This window comes from Protobothrops mucrosquamatus, unplaced genomic scaffold, assembly GCF_001527695.2.
Source record: "Protobothrops mucrosquamatus isolate PMUCROS unplaced genomic scaffold, P.Mucros_1.0 scaffold_16, whole genome shotgun sequence".
Lineage (NCBI taxonomy): Eukaryota > Metazoa > Chordata > Lepidosauria > Squamata > Viperidae > Protobothrops > Protobothrops mucrosquamatus.
In genome coordinates, this window is record NW_015386092.1 from 30980 (window position 1) to 50319 (window position 19340).

General features: G+C 40.9%; 1 protein-coding gene across 4 annotated transcripts in view; it reads right to left on the reverse strand.

Annotated features, from left to right (window-relative positions):
* Positions 1-11260: 11260 nt before the first annotated feature.
* LOC107298683 (proteasome activator complex subunit 3) overlaps positions 11261-19340 on the reverse strand; it is a 43559-nt gene continuing 35479 nt past the window's right edge. For 2 of the 4 annotated variants that reach the window (XM_029286686.1, XM_029286667.1), the window contains exons 8-11: positions 17855-17922; positions 17683-17737; positions 16845-16931; positions 11261-11486 (exon numbers count right to left, since the gene is read on the reverse strand). In XM_029286686.1, coding sequence (XP_029142519.1) covers positions 11406-11486; positions 16845-16931; positions 17683-17737; positions 17855-17922 — 291 coding nt within the window. In that variant the 3' untranslated portion in view covers positions 11261-11405. Of the gene's footprint in view, positions 11487-14744; positions 15259-16844; positions 16932-17682; positions 17738-17854; positions 17923-19340 lie in introns of those variants that run through there. The other 2 variants (XM_029286652.1, XM_015828095.1) reach the window with 1 other exon arrangement.

Sequence of the window (19340 nt, forward strand, 5' to 3'; positions counted from 1 at the left end):
CCAACAAGCGGGACTGGCCTAGGGCAATTTTTAGAGGGGTTTTTAATCATATTTTAATTAGACAACATTTAAATATTTCTTTTTAACTAATTTTAATTTTGTAATTGTTATTGGTGTATTTTTAACTGATTGTCAGCCGCCCTGAGTCCGCAAGGAGAAGGGCGGGATATAAATTCAATAAATAATAATAATAATAATACTATACCTGTACATTTGGTTTTTCTTGCCTAAATGTAGAACCTTACTTTTTTCACCATTGAATTTCATTTTGTTAGATAGCGCCCAGTGTTCAAGTCTGTCCAGATCCTCCTGTATCCTAAGTCTGTCTTCTGGAGTGTTGGCTATTCCTGCCAGCTTGGTGTCGTCTGTAAATTTGATGAGTTCCCCATCTATCCCCTCATCCAGATCGTTGATAAAGATGTTGAAGAGCACTGGGCCCAGAACAGAGCCCTGGGACACCCCACTACACACTTCCCTCCATGTAGATGCGGTTCCATTGAGGACCACACGCTGAGTACGGCCGGTCAGCCAGCTACGGATCCATCTGGTGGTGATGCTGTCTAACCCGCATTTTTCTATCTTATCAACTAGTAGGTTGTGATCTACTTTGTCAAATGCCTTACTGAAGTCCAAGTAAATTATATCCACAGCATTCCTCTGGCCCACTAATTTTGTCACCTGGTCAAAGAATGCAATAAGATTTGTCTGGCATGATCTGTTTTTGTCAAACCCGTGTTGGCTTTTAGTAATGACTTTGTTTGCCTGTAGGTATTCGCTGATTCGTTGTTTGATTACTTCAAATGGCACCTTGCTCCCTTCAAGATAGTGTCGCCAGTTTAATAGTGCCCACCTAATCGCGAAGGCCTCTTTCTCCCAGATTGCCCATCTCCTCTCACTTTCAGTAAATTTCTTAGAGGTGTAGGCGCAGGGTTGCAGGACCCCACTTTTGTTCTTTTGTAGTAAGACAGCTCCAACTGCCACGTCGCTGGCATCGGCTTGAATCACAAAGGGCTCCCCTGGGCAGGGGTGCTTTAGGACCGGTTAAGCAGCAAATAGTCTCTTTAAATTCTCAAAAGCTGTTTGACAGCCCATTGTCCATGCTAGTGGTTGGCCCGGTCATGGCTTCCCTCCTCCTTTGCCTGTTTTGAGTAGTTCTGTAAGGGGTAGGGCAATCTCGGCAAAAGAGGGGATGAATTGACGATAGAAGTTGGCAAAACCCAGAAAGCTCTGGAGCTGTTTGCGAGTCTTTGGGGGCTGCCATTCGATTATGGCTTTCACCTTGGCTGGATCCATTTCGATACCCTCGTTGGAAATTCTGTAGCCAAGATAATCTAATCGGGTCTGGTGAAATTCACATTTCGACAATTTGGCATAAAACTTGGCATTCAATAGTTTCTTTAACACTTCTCTCACCAGCTTTATGTGATCAGTCATATTCGTGCTGTATATTAGGATATCATCAAGATACACCAAAACCCCTTTGTACAAGTGATCATATAGGACCTCATTAATCAGCTGCATAAATAAGGAATGGGGCCCCCTGTAGTCCAAATGGCATGACTTTGAACTGATAGCTCCCCATAGGACAGTTGAAGGCAGTTTTCCACTCGTCTCCCTCTTTTATTCTCACCCGGTAATATGCCTCTCTCAGGTCTAATTTAGTGAAGACACTCCCCTTAGCCAGATGGGTTAATAAGTACATACTTTCCCACCAGCTATTCTAACATTGTCTGACTTTAACTCTAGAAGTGATATACAGGTTAAATAAAACATGCTTGCTTCTTCATATACGTCAAGCAAGAACAGTCTTTACCAACAGTCTTGTGCTACCTTCTCAGGGAGCACTCAGAAAGGCAAAACAACTGGTTTTTCAGCTTCCCCCAGCCTGGGGAACATGAATATGTGTTTCTTTTTCAAATTTGAATTATGTCTCAAAAATTCTCTATTCTGACTGAATGAGAGTTTTACCAACAATTGAAAGATTCGCCTTGGGCTAACTCCTCAAGGAAAGCTCACATCCGGAAAAGAAGTGGTTTTTCAGCTTCCCCAACCTTGGGGAACCTGAATATGTGTATCTTTTTCAAATTTGAGTTATGTCTCATGAATTGACTTTTTTGGCTGAATTGTATTTTTACCAACAGTTGAAAGATACACCACAGGCTACCTCCTCAGGTAAAGCTCAGATACATAAAACTGGTTTCTCAGCTTCCCCAACCCAGGTGAACCTGAATATGTGTTTCTTTTTCAAAGTTGAATTATGTCTCAAAAATTGTCTATTCTGGATGAATGAGAGTTTTACCAACAATTGAAAGATTCGCCTTGGGCTAACTCCTCAGGGAAAGCTCATTTCCTGAAAACAGGTGTATTTTCAGCTCCCCCAACCCAGGGGATCCTGAGTATGTGTCTCTTTTTCAAATTTCAGCTCTCTCAACGTTTCTGGCTGAATGGAATTTTTACCAACAATTGAAAGATACGTCTTGCGCTAACTTCTAATGGAGCGCTCAGAAAGGATAAAAAAACCTGGTCTTTCAGCTTCCCCCAGCCTGGGGAACCTGAATATGTGTTTCTTTTTCAAATTTTAGCTCTCAAAAATTGACTTATCTAGCTGAATGAGAGTTTTACCAACAATTGAAAGATTCGCCTTGGGCTGACTCCTCAGGGAAAGCTCAGATCTGGAAAACAAGTGGTTTTTTAGTTTCCCCAGTCTGGGGGAACCTGAATATATCTCTCTTTTTCTAATTTGAGCTCTGGGTGAATGGGATTTTTTTTACCAACAATTCCGAGATACGCTTTGGGCTATCTTCAGGGAAAGCTCAGATCCAGAAAAGGAGTGGTTTTTAAGGTTCCCCAACCCTGGGGAACGTGAATAAGTGTCTCCTTTTCAAATTTGAGCTCTGTCTCAAAAATTGACTTTTTTGGCTGAATGGGATTTTTACCAACAATTGCGAGATACGCATTTGGCTACCTCATGAGGTAAAGCTCAGATACGGAAAACTGGTTTTTCAGCTTCCCCCACCTTGGGGAACCTGAATATGTGTTTCTTTTTCAAATTTGAATTATGTCTCAAAAAGTGTCTATTCTGGCTGAATGAGAATTTTACCAACAATTGAAAGATTTCCCTTTGGCTAACTCCTCAGGGAAAGCTCACATCTGGAAAACAAGTGGTTTTTCAGCTTCCCCAACCATGGGGAACCTGTATATGTGTTTCTTTTTCAAATTTGAGTTATGTCTCATAAATTGACTTTTTTGGGTGAATGGAATTTTTGCCAACAATTCCGAGATACGCTTTGGGCTAACTTCAGGGAAAGCTCAGATACAGAAAAAGAGTGGTTTTTAAGGTTCCCCAACCCTGGGGAACGTGAATATGTGTTTTCTTTTCAAATTTCACCTCTGTCTCAAAAATTGACTTTTTTGGCTGAATGGGATTTTTACCAACAATTGCGAGATACGCTTTGGGCTAACTTCAGGGAAAGCTCAGATCTGGAAAAGGAGTGGTTTTTCAGATTCCCCAACCTTGCGCAACCTGAATATGTTTTTTTTTTTCAAATTTATGTATTTCTGAAAAATTGACTATTCTGGTTGAATGAGAGTTTTACCAACAATTGCGAGATACGCCTTAGGCTAACTCCTCAGGGAAAGTTCATTTCCTGAATACAAGTGGATTTTCGGTTTCCCCAACCCAGGGGAACCTGAATATGTGTCTCTTTTTCAATTTTCAGCTCTGTCTGAAAACGTTTCTAACTGAATCGAATTTTTAACAACAATTGAAATATACGCCTTGGGCTACCTCCTCAGGTAAAGCTCAGATACGGAAAACTGCTTTTCAGCTTCCCCAACCTTGGGGAACCTGAATATGTGTTTCTTTTTCAAATTTGAGTTATGTCTCAAAAATTGACTATTCTGGCTGAATGAGAGTTTTACCAACAATTGAAAGATTCGCCTTGGGCTACCTCCTGAGGGAAAGCTCAGATACGGAAAACAAGTGGTATTTCCACTTCCCCAACCGTGGGGAACCTGAATATGTGTATCTTTTTCAAATTTGAGTTATGTCTCAAAAATTGACTTTTTTGGCTGAATGGAATTTTTACCAACAATTGAAAGACACACCATGGGCTACCTTTTCAGGTAGAGCTCAGATACGGAAAACTGGTTTTTCAGCTTCCCCAACCTTGGGGAACCTGAATATGTGTCTTTTTTTCAAATTTCAGCTCTGTCTCAAAACGTTTCTAGCTGAATGGTATTTTTACCAACAATTGAAAGATACGCCTTTGGCTAACTCCTCAGGGAAAGCTCATTTCCTGAAAACAAGTGGTTTTTCTGCTTCCCCAACTTGGGCACCGTGAATATGTGTCTCTTTTTCAAATTTGAGCTCTGTCTCAAAAGCTGACTTTTTTGGCTCAATGGAAGTTTTACCAACAATTGGAGGATACGCCTTGGGCTAACTCCTCAGGGAAAGCTCAGATCCGGAAAATGAGTGGTTTTTAAGTTTCCCCAACCCTGGGGTACCTGAATATGGGTCTCTTTTTCAAATTTGAGCTCTGTCTCAAAAACTGCTTTTGGCTGAATGGGAGTTTTACCAACAATTGCGAGATACTCGTTTGGCTAACTCCTCAGGGAAAGCTCGGATCTGTAAAACTAGTGGTTTTTCAGCTTTCCCCACCCTGGGGAACTTGAATATGTTTCTCTTTTTCAAATTTGAGCTCTCAAAAATAGACTTTTCTGGCTGAATGGTATTTTTACCTAATAATTGGAGAATACGCTTTTGGCTAACTCTTCAGGGAAAGCTCAGATACTGAAAAGGAGTGGTTTTTAAGGTTCCCCAACCCCGGGGAATCTGAATATGTGTCTCTTTTTCACATTTGACCTCTGTGTCAAAAACTGACAGTTTTGGCTGAATGGTATATTTACCAACAATTGCAAGATACGCCTTGGGCTAACTCCTCAAGGTAAACTCAGATCCAGAAAAGGAGTGGTTTTTAAGGTTCCCCAACCCCGGGGAACCTGAATATGGGTTTCTTTTTCAAATTTGAGCTGTGTCTCAAAAATTGACTTATCTGGCTGAATGAGAGTTTTACCAACAACTGCGAGATACACCTTTGGCTACCTCCTCAGGTAAAGCTCAGATGCGGAAAATTGGTTTTTCAGCTTCCCCAACCTTGGGGAACCTGAATATGTGTTTCTTTTTCAAATTTGAGTTATGTCTCGTAAATTGACTTTTTTGGGTGGATGGAATTTTTACCAATTGAAAGATACACCTTGTACTTCCTCCTCAGGTAAAGCTCAGATACGGAAAACTGGTTTTTCAGCTTCCCCAACCTTGGGGAACCTGACTATGTCTCTATTTTTCTAATTTTAGCTCTGTATGAAAACGTTTCTGGCTGAAAGGATTTTTTACCAACAATTGAAATATACGGCTTGGGCTACCTCCTCAGGGAAAGCTCAGATGCGGAAGACAAGTGGTTTTTCAGCTTCCCCAACCTCAGGGATCCTGAATATGTGTCTGTTTTTCAAATTTGAGCTCTGTCTCAAAAAATATTTTTTTTTGCTGAATGGCATTTTTACCAACAATTGCGAGATACGCCCTGGGCTAACTCCTCAGGGAAAGCTCAGATACCGAAAACAAGTGGTTTTTCAGCTTCCCTAGCATGGGGGAACCTGAATATGTCTCTCTTTTTCTAATTTGAGCTCTGTCTCAAAAAATGACTCAGCTAGAAACAATTTGAGAGAGAGCTCAAATTTGAAAAAGAGACACATATTCAGGTTCCCCCGTGCTGGGGAAGCTGAAAAACCACTTGTTTTCAGGATTTGAGCTTTTCCTGCATAGTTAGCCCAAGGCGTATCTCACAATTGTTGGTAAAAATGCCATTCAGCCAAAAAAGTCAATTTATGAGACATAACTCAAATTTGAAGAAGAAACACATATTCAGGTTCCCCAAGGTTTTCCGTATCTGAGCTTTACCTGAGGCGGTAACAGGGGAACCTGAATTTGTCTCTCTTTTTCTAATTTGAGCTCTGTCTCAAAAATTTTCTGGCTGAATGGAATTTTTACCAACAATTGCGAGATACGCCCTGGGCTAACTCCTCAGGGAAAGCTCAGATGCGGAAGACAAGTGGTTTTTCAGCTTCCCCAACCTCAGGGATCCTGAATATGTGTCTGTTTTTCAAATCTGAGCTGTGTCTCAAAAAATATTTTTTTTTTGCTGAATGGCATTTTTACCAACAATTGCGAGATACGCCCTGGGCTAACTCCTGAAGGAAAGCTCAGATCTGGAAAACAACTGTTTTTTCAGCTTCCCCAGCATGGGGGAACATGTCAGGCCTCCGTCAGAGCCTGAATCTGCTGAGGAAAATGAGCTCGAACTGGAGGTCGAGGGAGAGTTTTCTGTGGCTTTAGAGGAATGTGGGGAAGAGCAGGCTGAGGCGGGCCAGGGCCTTTCAGGATTGGGACAGGATGAACATGATAGACAGAGGTCAGGCGATGAGCAAGGGCCACTCCCTCCTGATCATAGAGTACGGGGAGTGGAGAGAAGGTGTACTGTCCCAGCCTATAGCCGTCCTTGTTAAATGCACAAGGACAAACCCCTTTTTGAGGAATAGGCTGGAGACTCAGAAGAAAACAAACCCCCTTTTAATATTGGTAACAAACCTGCCAAAGGGTCCAAAAACAAAAGCAACAAAACACAATCCAAATGGAGGAAATTGTCCACACGAAACACAATGCAAAACAAGGAATTAGTCACCGGCAATACCAACAGAACATGATCCCATGAAGTACTTTGCAACGGTTGCCTTCAGCAACCAGCAGCGCCCACACCTTCCCTTTTTATTAAGCAGCCCCAAGGCATGGCTTCTCAATGCCTTCTCCTCCTCCCTTGGAGTTGCCGTATTGACTCCCTCTGACCTGCTCTAGTTAACTGCCTTCATTTATGAGCATCTCTAATGACTTCCAGCTGTGAGTCCTCAGAGTCTGACTCATCTTCTCCACACAGCTGTGTCTCATCCTGACCACAATCTTCATCAGATTGTGAGTCTTGTAACTCATCAGAGCCTCCCTCCGACTCTGATGGCTCTCCAAACCCCTCTTCCTCCTCCTCCTCTGATTCCCCAGACTCAGCTGCTGGGTCCACTGGCTGGCATGGACTCACAACAGAAGGAGGGAACAACGCAGGCAGGCTCAACTACTCGGGAGGAGAGCACCCCACCCCTCTCCACAAGGCACACCTGGAGACTGAGACTTAAGGAGACGCTGTGGGGAGGGGCATTTGTCGGGAACAAACACTGATTTCTTGGAGTTTTGTGTGCTGTTGCTGATCTTGGAAACAACTCTCTGATCTCTTGTTCTGTGTTGTGATTTCTGCTTGGAAACCCTGAAACTCTGACCATTGGACTGGCTGACAAACTTGATTTGGTGTTCAAAGACCTTGGATTGTATTTTGCCTTCTCTTCTGAAACTGCTCAGGCAAGCTTGTATTTCCACAGACTCGTTAGATTTTGGATGTATGTTTCATTCCTTGTTATCTACATGGCCTTGAGTAAACTACTCTTCTAATCTAACTGTATGTGAAACTACTTGCAGCCAGAGGCTGCTGAAGGTGTGTGTGTCTTACTTTGTTCTGGGGGCTTGCCAGAAACGTGGGAGCATTTGGGGAAAATTGGAGCAAATAAAGGGCGGTTTGAACTGCCAGTTGACTGTTTTGCCTCTGTGCTGTGCCCTGGGTCATCACAGAACATGAATATGTGTCTCTTTTTCAAATTTGAGTTCTCAAAAATTGACTATTCTGGATGAATGGGAATTTTTACCAACAATTGCGAGATACGCCCTGGGCTAACTCCTCAGGGAAAGCTCACATACGGAAAACAAGTGGGTTTTTTCAGCTTCCCCTACCCTGGGGTACCTGAATATGTGTTTCTTTTTCAAAATTGAGCTCTCAAAAATTGACTTTTCTCGCTGAATGGGATTTTTACCAACAATTGAATGATAAGCCTTGGACTACCTCCTCAGGGAAATCTCAGATCTGGAAAACAACTGGTTTTTCAGCTTCCCCAACCCTGGGGAACCTCAAAATGTTTTTCTTTTTCCAATTTATGTCTCAGAAATTGACTTTTCTGGCTAAATGGCATTTTTACCAACAATTGCAGGATACGCCTTATAGCAATGTCTCCCCCCCCCCTTTTATATTGACCCATATGGAGTCTAGGTTTTCATCCTTGGTTTTGTGTATTTTTGTAGAGATGTAGTGATCTTTTTTATATAATGCAACTCCACCTCCTCTTTTGTTAGGTCTGTTTCTTTTGAATAGTTTGTAACCTTCCATCAGTACATTCCAATCATCTGTTTCACCCCACCAAGTTTCAGTAATGGCAACTATATCATACCTGCCTTCATGTAGTAATACTTCAAGTTCACCCTGTTTGTTCCCTAAACTTTAAGTGTTAGTGTATAGGCATTTGAGTCCTTTATTGGTCTTGGGTATGTTTCTTATATCTCCTACTTTTTAACTGGGATTTTCATCCTTTCCATCAATCTCTACTTCATTATGTTTTTCTTTATTTCTTCTTCTTTCTCTTTACTCCCTACCTCATTTGATTGGTTATCTAGTGGTTTTTGCTTGGAATTAGATTCTAAAGGTCATGAAGATTGGCCTCCCTCCCCCCTCAATTTTACTTTAAAACCCTTTTGATAAGATGAGCCAGTCATTTTCCAAATATATTCTTTCCAGTTCTTGTGAGGTGCAGTCCATCCCTTGCCAGGAGCCCTTCATGTAGGTAATGCAGACCATGGTCTAGGAAACCAAAGTTCTGTTGACGACACCAGTTTTTAAGTTAGTGGTTCGTTTCTAAAATTCTTTGCTCCCTCATTGGATGTTGGCCTTTTGTTGGAAGTATAGATGAAAATACCACTTGTGCTCCTAATTCTTTAACTTTCTTCCCTAGCTATTTGTAACCTCGTTTTGTTTTTAGATTCATTGTTGTGTCATTGGTCCCCACATGTAGAAGAAAGGGGTAGTAATCCGTGGGGTTATTTTAGTAAGGTACTCAGTTACATCTTTGATTTTTGCTCCAGGGAGACAACATACTGTACCTCCCTAGATTGACTGCCTGGTCTGCAGACTATAGTTTCTGTTCCCCTAAGAATTGAATCTCCTATCACCAATATTTGCCTTTTTTTTCTTAGGGAAGTCTGGGATACTTTTCTTCCTGTCACAGGAATGCTGGGTTGTGCCTCCTTTTTAGAAACTATTGATGAATGATCTTTTATAGGTGTCTGCATATTTTCTTCCGGGGGAGGCTATGAAAGCAATTGCTCAGTTCCAGAGGGGCTTCATTGGAGTGGGCTAGCTACAGAAACATGTGCTAGGCTCATTTAATTAGGGCAGGAAAGAAAATGGAATTAAAGATACTTCAGGTCTTCCGTGCTTCATCATTCATACTGAAATTATAGACATACCAATTTTGCCAAACTGTCTAAACAGATTTGCCTTGCCCCAAGAAAAAAAAAAGCATGAGAATGCCCACTACACTCAGATGCTGTGCTAGAGTTGTTAGGCAAGAGATTTACTTCCTCACAAACCTCTGGAAAAGATACAGTGTGTGGATTCAGAACGATAAATAAATGTAATGGAAGAAGTATGGGCAGAAAGGAGAAACTTATATTGGCTTTAAAACTTGCATGATTGGACAGGTCACAAGGTTAGATAAGGGCAAACCATGTTGAGATGAAAAGGGTGCTCTCTTGCCCAAACTGCATTTCAGTGGGAAGACTGAAGTGAAGCTTATGACCAGAAAAATCATCTCTGAGTAGAACCTGACAGTACTCTTTGCAGGGACAAATTACCTATAAGGGAGTTTGTCAGGGTTGCTAGACCTGGACCATTTAGGGCATAGGTCGGCAACCTGCTGCTCCGGAGCTGCATGCAGCTCTTTGAGCCTTCCCCTGCGGCTCCCAGCCTCCTCCGCCATTTGCAGAGAGAGACAGAGACAGAGAGAGGCACTTGTGCTTCCCTTCTCTCTCTCTCTCTCTCTCTCTCTCTCTGTGTGTGTGTGTAAAAAAAGAGTGGACTCACGGTGTTCTCCGACGAGCTGAAAAGCTCCTGCCTTGGCTGCGTCTCTGCAGGAAGCAGGAAGGGCAGGAGAGAGCTAGCTAGCCCAGCTATGCTGGCTCAGGAATTCTGGGAGTTGAAGTCCATGAGTCATAAAAGAGCCGAGGTTGCCTACCCCTGAGCTTGTTGGAGAACAGCTTGAAGCCAGCTTGCCAGGTGAGCAGAAGATCAGAGAGAGGGAGAGAGAGGGGGGGAGAGAGGGAGAGAAAGAGAGAAAGAGAGGGAGAGAGAGAGGGAGGGAGGGACAGAGAGAGAGACCCTTTTGACATATAAAATGAAGATAACACTGCATATACCCTTTTTTACCTTTATATTATATAAATATATATATATATTATCTTGAGTTTGGTGCACCCTGTCGGCCCAAATATGGGAGAAAGGAATCTTTTGCCTGTATCAGCTCAAACTAGAGCCATCCGCAGGCTTAGCAGTCGCAACTGCGACATTATATGTGTTTTTCAAAATTTGGATTGCTAACAAAGAATTAAGGGAGAACTAAAAAGTTCGAAATGGCTATTCCAGTTCTCCCTTAATTCTTTGTTAGCAATCCAAATCTTGAAAAACACATATAATGTCGCAGTTGCGACTGCTAAGCCTGCGGATGGCTCTAGTTTGAGCTGATACAGGCAAAAGATTCCTTTCTCCCATATTTGGGCCGACAGGGTGCACCAAACTCAAGATAATTCTTCTCCCCTGTCTCATAGCTGACAAAGTGAGAAAGAACCTGTGGCCTAGAGGTTAATACATCTGCCTAACATGCAGACAGCCCAGGTTCGAATCTCTATTCCAGTTCTCCCTTAATTCTTTGTTAGCAATCCAAATTTTGAATACACACACACACACACACACACATACATACATATAATGAAGGTAAAAAAGGATATATGCAGTGTTATCTTCATTTTAGATATCAAAAGGGTTTTGCGGCTCCCAGTGTTTTGTTTTCGGTGGGAAATGGGTCCACCGAAGGCTCTTTGAGTGTTTTGGGTTGCCTACCCCTGATTTAGGGCTTCTGATCCTGGGATTCTTGCCTGGAACAGCTTAGCAAATTTCCTATTCCTACCAATATAGGAGGAGACATTCTGCTCTAACCTGTATCTCAAAGACATGGTAAGGAAAAGGGGAAATTCAAAGACCCAACAAAAAACCAACCAGAAAAGGACTAGGAGAGTTTCTTTAGATGTTTAACTAAAAGTATGGTGGGGACTGTTTCCAGCCAGCGTTTACATCCTGATAGTCACATAAACTGAGGCAAAGACTGTCTTGAGCCTACTGAAGAGTTCATAAGTTCAGAATGTAGCCAGATCAGTAGAGGGTCTCTGCATTGCTGCTCCGGGGTCGCTTGATCTTCTCAATATTCTTTAGAATCATGTCATGCAGAGTCACCTGGAAGGAGAGAACCTGGTTGTTAGTTTTTTTTTTCTGACTCTGGCAGGATATATTTGGCTGGCCATGAATATCATATTTCTCTCCAGGGAAAGACAGATTATTGCCCAACAACATTCTACACTTCAAGAAATGCAAGGTTAGGGACTCCTCCCCAAGATGGCTGCTGAATGGTAAGAGGCTTTTTCTCTCTTGCCGACAATCTGCTAATTTTGCTGCCAAAGCTGGTTCTCTGGCAGGGCTGCTTCCTGGATTTGAATGGAAGCACTTAGGAATGACCCAAGACAGCTTTTGGATGGCCATGGATCCAACTGGGAAGGGGAGTCTTGAAAATTTCAGTTCCCTTTGGGAGCAGTTGGAAAGTCAAGGGCATCCATCTTTTTTTAAAGCAGTTTGTTTTTTTAAGCACGCCTGGGCTTTAGCTTCACTTTTTGAATTTTCTGTTTCACTTGTTCATCTTCAAATGTTGACCAGCTGGCTGAATGCTGCTTTATTTTAATCCGCTGCTGGACTGTCCCCCCCCCCCCCTTTATGTTGCTGTTTTGAATAACTTTCATTTTCTCGTAAGGAAACATGGCACATCTTTAGATGGTGAAAGTCCTTTCATTTGATTTACATCAATATTGGACTCTCACCACAGGGTTTATACATGTTTTAATTTGCAAAATTTTATTTATTTTTTAATCTTGGATCAAAATAGCCAGAAAATATCTTTCCTGTTTTTTTCTGCTTCAGCATTCTTGGCTGCATTTCCTGACTAAGTTACATAGAGCAACAATGAATAAGATTACAAACAAGGGTGGCTGATATCCCAAAAAAAGACTTTTTGGCAATATGCAATTTTTAGTTGAAAGTTTTTTTTAAAAGTTTGATGAAATGATAATGCTTGTTGAAAATACTCAGATGCATGTAGCTCTCGATAAATTAGATTTACAAAAGGAATGTAATCTGAAACCTGCAGACCTGTTGGAGATATCGACTATACAGACACAGAAACAACTGAGCCGGCATACGCCTCTCTGAAGTATAAGCCTGCATTCTTTTACAATAGCAGACATTTGCCTGAAGAGAGAAGTGACAAATTGGTTTTTCCTGGGAGGACTGAAGGAGATTGGGGAATGGATTTGTCACATTTCATCAGAAACGACTTTCATCTGGACTTTGTTGGGAAGATAGACCAACTATGGAGACTGAATTTATTATACTTAATTAGACAACAACTGATAAAGAGATGGTATTAAGAAACAAATGTGGATATTGGATCCAGGATGAATTACTCTTAACTTTTTAGATGATTTGGGACAAGATGCCATGGTAAATTTTCTATGAGTTGGCTACAATAACAGTTTGTTAACAGAGGGTTTAACCTTGTCTTTTCTATCACTATTTTTTCTGGGCCTGTTTTGCAAAGGTTGGAAAACCAATATTGTAGTAATGTATTAATCAGTATTCAACTGGGGGGACAATATATGTATATGTGTGGTTTTTTTTCTTTTTTTTATGCACCTTTTTTTCAATGTCATGTTTGCTTTGTGGTTTTTTTGTTTTTAAATTTGTTGGAGTTTTGTATTTTAACCGTTTTTGAATAGAATAAGAGCTTAAAAAATGCAAGGTTAGTTTGGAAACTACCAAGTTAAAATTAAACCGATGTCATGGAGTCATGGGTTCCCCACAAAGGACTCTAAGATACTATCAACTAAACAGAGGATTATTTTCACAAAATTAACAAACCTACAGCAGCTGAGAGATTGAGAACCATAACAGTAGTTCAAATTGGCTTGCATTTGAAGTGTTGACATGAGTCTTGAATACCGGTGTTCTTGAAATGATAAATTGCCACTTCTATTATATTTACCAAAAGTGCCCAAACGGTACAAATTAGCTGCATGGCCTATGATTAAATGTTTTTTTCATACTGTAAGAAAAATATTAGCTGTTATTGGCCAGTGTTAATGACCAACAAATTGTCACTCGCCCACAATGTAAGTGAAAGCTTCCAAACTCCTGGTTGTAGCTGTGCCACATGAAGAGATTATAAAAAAGATCTCTAAGGCTGAGAAAGAAACCAGAATTTCTCAAAGTGCCTCTTGGTGTTCCTGCCCATCAAGTTCCAGTAGAGTGGGTATGCTCTAGGTCCCCTCCATTAAATGTTGCCCTTCTGTGGGACCTAGGAAGTGTACGTTCTCTGTTGCACCACACACACACACACACAGACACACACACATGCCAAAACAGCAACCCCCAGACATAAGGATGGTGCCCTCTCTCCTAGGGTTCTGGAAAGGTTTGAAAACTTGACTTTGGTCCTAGGCCTGGGGTTGATGTTTGTTATTTGTTTAATGGTCCCTGTTTTGTTTTGTGGATTTTGTTATGAGAACATTTTAGTGTGGGATGCCTGTTGATTTAATATGTTTAGTTATTTTTATGTCTTTTTTAGCTTTGTGCATCACCCAGAGTCCACTGGAGTTGGGTGGCCAGTAAATTTACATAAATAAATAAAAGCATTAATAACATTAATAACAATGAGCAGATAGATATTTCAATGGCAGTCTTAACTCAGAAACATGTGCTTAGTTTCACGTTCTTGATGAATTCACTAAAACTAGTGTTAGTATTTAGGTTTACTTGCAGGGTCTAGGACAACTCACCACGGTCAACTCACACGGGACAACTCGCTGCAGCCAACTTGCCACAGGATAACTCGCCACAGGACAATTCAACGCTGTATTAATCATTTCATTCAGGTACTTTTATTATTGGTAACCACGTTTTCGTCAAAATTATTGTAACTCTTGTATTTCTGGATTGACTTTATTATTACTGGCCATGGTTCCATCAAAATTAAACTTTTGCATTTGTTGAGTTGTCCCACGGCAAGTTGGCTGTGGCGAGTTGTCCCATTTCCATTACTTGCATTCTGTATATGACATCTTTAACTTCTTGACAATAACTTCAACCTTTCTTTCAGTGAGAAAAACATTTCTGTTAGAAAGCTTTCTTCCTATGTTGTACTCAATTATTAAGGATTTCACAAAAGAAAGTGAGCACATGTCCAAGACTTCCCAGCAGAATTAATTCTTATCATATTGCCCTCAATTAGCTTACTGCAAGAGACTTTTCACATTTAATTCATTTTAGAACGGAAGCAATTTTAACTTATGTTTTTCTCAGTATAGCATAAAAACATGTAAAATGTCCAAATAAATTATGGAAATACTAAAAAGAAATCTGTAGAAGTAACACAGTTGATTGCATTTTTATTATTGTGTCCTGGTTCGCAGACTGTACTATGGCACTTTGTTTAAATATGGTTTGTGGAAGAATCCACAGTTGCCTGGGGTCACATGGTATACTCTTTGGTGAATTAGGATTAGAATGTTATGTGAGCCCAGTTTATAAGTTCTACATATTATAATATGTGGATAGAGTGTAATATTTTCCTTTTTCATGTCCCCCCAAAAAAGCACAGGATCTGTGTAAAATAGGTGATGTAATTATTAACCAAGGCAGTAGGCCAAAAAGTATCAATTACTCTATCCTTATTTTTAATTACACCCTTCAAAGAAGCTATTCAGACTGATCAATGCGAGGCATGAATAGAATTTAAATCAGCAACACTTAAACTCTTGTCTGGCATTTGCAGACCAAACAGATTGGACAGCTTCACGTTATCAGAGGGTGATCAGTGGGACTGTTCCAAAATCAAGAAGTCTGCACAATTATATGGAAACTCTGTGCATAAAGATCCATTTGTGTGTTTCTCTAACCATATCTGCACAAAACAGAGACATACAGTAGATGTTACTCATTTGTCTGTATAATAATAATAATAATAATAATAATAATAATAATAATAATAATAATAATAATAATAATAATAATAATAATAATAATAATAATAATAATAATAATAATAATAATAATAATAATAATAATAATAAAGTTGGAAGGGACCTTGGAGGTCTTCTAATCCAACCTCCTGTTCAGGCAGGAAACCCCAGGGCTTTTTTTCTCATAGAACGCCCAGAACAGAGTTCCGGCACCTTTTTTGGATGGAACCTTGTAGGGTAGGCAAGGTGGGTTGTATGACGGGTGTGAGTTCCGGTACCTTTTTTTTTTTTTTTTTTTTTAGAAAAAAAGCACTGGGAAACCCTATACCATTTCAGACAAATGGTTGTCCAGTCTCTTCTTAAAAACTTCCAGTGTTGGAGCATTCACAATTCTGGAGGCAGGTTGTTTCACTGATTAATTGTTCTAACTGTCAGGAAATTTCTCCTTAGTTCTAGGTTGCTTCTCTCTTTGATTAGTTTCCATCCATTGCTTCTTGTCCTGCCTTCAGGTGCTTTGGAGAATAGGTTGACTCCCTCTTCTTTGTGGCAACCCCTGAGATATTGGAACACTGCTATCATGTCACCCCTAGTCTTTCTCTTCATTAAACTAGACATACCCAATTCCAGCAACCGTTCTTTATATGTTTTAGCCTCCAGTCCCCTGATCATCTTTGTTGTTCTTCTCTGTACTCTTTCTAGAGTCTCAACAACTTTTTTACATTGTGGTGACGAAATCTGGATGCAGTATTCCAAGTGTGGCCTTACCAAGGCATTATAAAGTGGTATTAACACTTCACATGATCTTAATTCTATCCCTCTGTTAATGCAGCCTAGCACTGTGTTGGCTTTTTTGGCAGCTGCAGCACACTGCTGGCTCATATTTAAGTGAATTTCATTTTGTTATATAGCGCCCAATGTTCAAGTCTGTCAAGATCCTTCTGTATTTTAAGCCTGTCTTCTGATATGTTAAAGATATGTTAAAAGCGAGACATCCAAAGGTTTGTTTTATCTGTTAACCAGCATATATTTTACTGTATCTCCTGAGATTTCAATGGTTTTGGCAACATTAACCATTATTCTCTCATGGACAGCAACCATGAAATATACAGTCGCATTACAGACTAAAAACAGAAATATTTCTCCTCTCTGCTAATCATTTCAATCCCTTTCTCAAGTCTCCCAGTACCTATGCAATTTGTTACTCGCTAGTTTGTCTATATAAGTATTATTATTCCTTAGAAAGGAGATACCACCACATTTCTTTCAGCAACAAGTTAAGACTTGATAATTGCTTCTGCTGGACAAACGATCAGTCTAAATAAATAATCTAAAACAATGGTACAAAACCACAGTACTCTACATACTACTTATTTGCAACTTTTAATAGTCCTCACTTGGCGAGTTGAATTCAGTAACACATGGAGGCCAAAAGTCCATACCTACTGTACTTCTGCTATAGAAAATTCTTACTTAATCAGGAGAAGGGATATTATCTTCCAACCTGGGAAGAAACAATATATTGACTTACGTATTGATTTCTGAGCTCTGAAATGATGAGCCGGAGACTGATGTATTCCTTTTCATCCATTTCAGTCACTGTGCGGCGGTAATCCTCCTACAATTATTTAACCAGAAGCTTTTAGTCCCTATCATACAATAAGGCAGGAGTGAGGAACTTTTAACATTCTTCATTATTGATGCTACTGGAAGTTGCGGTACAGATTCCCTACCTCTGCACTAAGACAACTTGTAGCTAAGGAGTCTCATTCCATCTCTGTTTTAATCATACAAAATCTGTCATCGTCTCACGGTTTTCAAAAACTGAACGCCAACCATTTCTAAAATGTTATTAATTAAAATCTGGTTGGAAGACTAGTTCTATGTAAAACCTCCAGAAAGGGAATCTGAAGCAAGGAAGTGTGCTTTGGGCAGGGTCAGGCAACTTTTTCCAATTGGGAAAGTGTGTGTGTGTTAAAGTTAAGAAGGCTAATCACCATGCTTTAAAATAATATTTTACTCATATTTTGGTCCTAAATCTCCAGAAAATGTAACCAAATATTCAGCAATACAATTATGAGAGTTTCTAGGGACCGCCCATCTTAATTTAATATAGCTCTAAGCATTTGATTCACAGACTACATCAGGGGTCTTCAAACCTGGCCCTTTTATGACTTGTGGACTTCAACTCCCAGAATTCCTCAGCCAGGCACACTGGCTGAGGAATTATGGGAGTTGAAGTCCACAAGTCATAAAAGGGCCAAGTCTGAAGACCCCTGGACTACATAGTATTAATTCCAAGGAGAACATGCTCCAGAAATTTTTCAACTATTTCTAATCTACCTAATGGTCCTCCACTTAACACTTACCACATGAGGATATTTTGCTATTTTAGAAACCAGCTTTGCTCGTGTGATGTAGTATCTGAAATAAAAGGGTGAAGTGCTTAAGTGGATGGTGTAGGGACACAAGACAACCTATACTCAAAAGAGTTACTCCTATGAGGAAAAAACTGGAAAAGCTCTGCAAGAAGGTACCCACCTAGAGATCTGGTCCAAGTATGAAGCTGCCTCACTCTCCACAGTTCGGAGCTCAGCTACAGTCTCTTCCTGCAAAGGAAGGAGCCAGCAAGAAAATACTAAGAGAAGACTTCATATTGAGTCCAATTAAACTTGGATATACCCAGAGTCTGTACAGTGAGAGTATAGGACCTTGTTTAGTGACCGCAATTGGGACTGGCAGCTCAGTTGTTAAGTGAAATGTTTGCTAAGTGGGAAATCGGGTGATAGGGACTGCTTTCCTTTCCATTCCCCATTCCCTTCTGGCTTGAAACTGACAAGGACTAATCAGTTTTATACCCTGGGCTTTTGTTTGCCTCCTAACCACTCCCCTGCCCTTTGAAAGGCTCATTCCGGTGCTGGGATAATTAGCAAGAATGGAATTAATGTTTGTATTTACATCCATTGGAGAGGAATGGATTAGAACAGGGGTGTCAAACTGCTGGCCCGTGGGCCGGATGCGTCATGCCGAAACCGCGCCCAACCCATTGCTGGCAATGGAAAAAAAGTCACAATACGTTGCATCACGTCACGTGACGTTGTGAGTTTGACACCCCTGGATTAGAAGAAAACAGGCACACAATGGGGAATACACGTTGAAAGGAATGCAGTGGTGACAGGGCTGGGAGCCATGATAATGTTATGCAAACAGCCTGGTGTATTATTCCCCATTGTGTGCCTACTTTCTTGTAATTCCTTCTTCTCCAATCTCTCCACTTTGCAAGGTGGGGGACAAAAAAACCCAAGCAATTTTAGTAGGCAATCTGTCCTGTGCCCGACACATTTCCCCCCTCGCAGAGTGGAGAGACTGGAAAGGAAAGGATTACAAGAGAGTGGGCAGGAACCCAATGGGGAATACACTGGGCTGTTTGTGTAGCGCACTCATAGATCCCAGCCCTGAGCTGGCACCACCACGTTCCTTTTGATATGTATTTCCCATTGTGTGCCTGCTTACTCCTTTGTAATCCCTTCCTCTCTAATCTCTCCCCACTCTACAAGGGGGGAATAAAAGAAAAATAAGAGGTCAGGCACAGGACAATGTGTACTGACCATAATGGTGACTGCATGATTGAGGAACACTGCAAAAGTCATAAATGTGGGCACTGGTCATAAAATTATTTTTTCTACATTATAACTTTGAACAGTCACTGAATGAGGCAGTTGGTAAGCAAGGACTACCTGTAATTGCAGCCATTATGCTTATGAATTCTGACTTCCATCTTAAGAAACCTGAGCCCAGATGAAGTAAAAATAACAAAAATGCAGTAGAGTACTGGCGGCTCGGGAGGGTACACGAGCCTGGCTTCAGGGAATCGTTAACGCTTCTTTGGGGGAGGGTGCCTTTCCCACGGCCCTTAAAGAGGCGGTGGTGAGGCCCCTCCTTAAGAAGCCTTCCCTGAACCCAGATGTATTGGCCAACTATCGTCCAGTCTCCAACCTTCGCTTTGTGGCGAAGGTTGTTGAGAGTG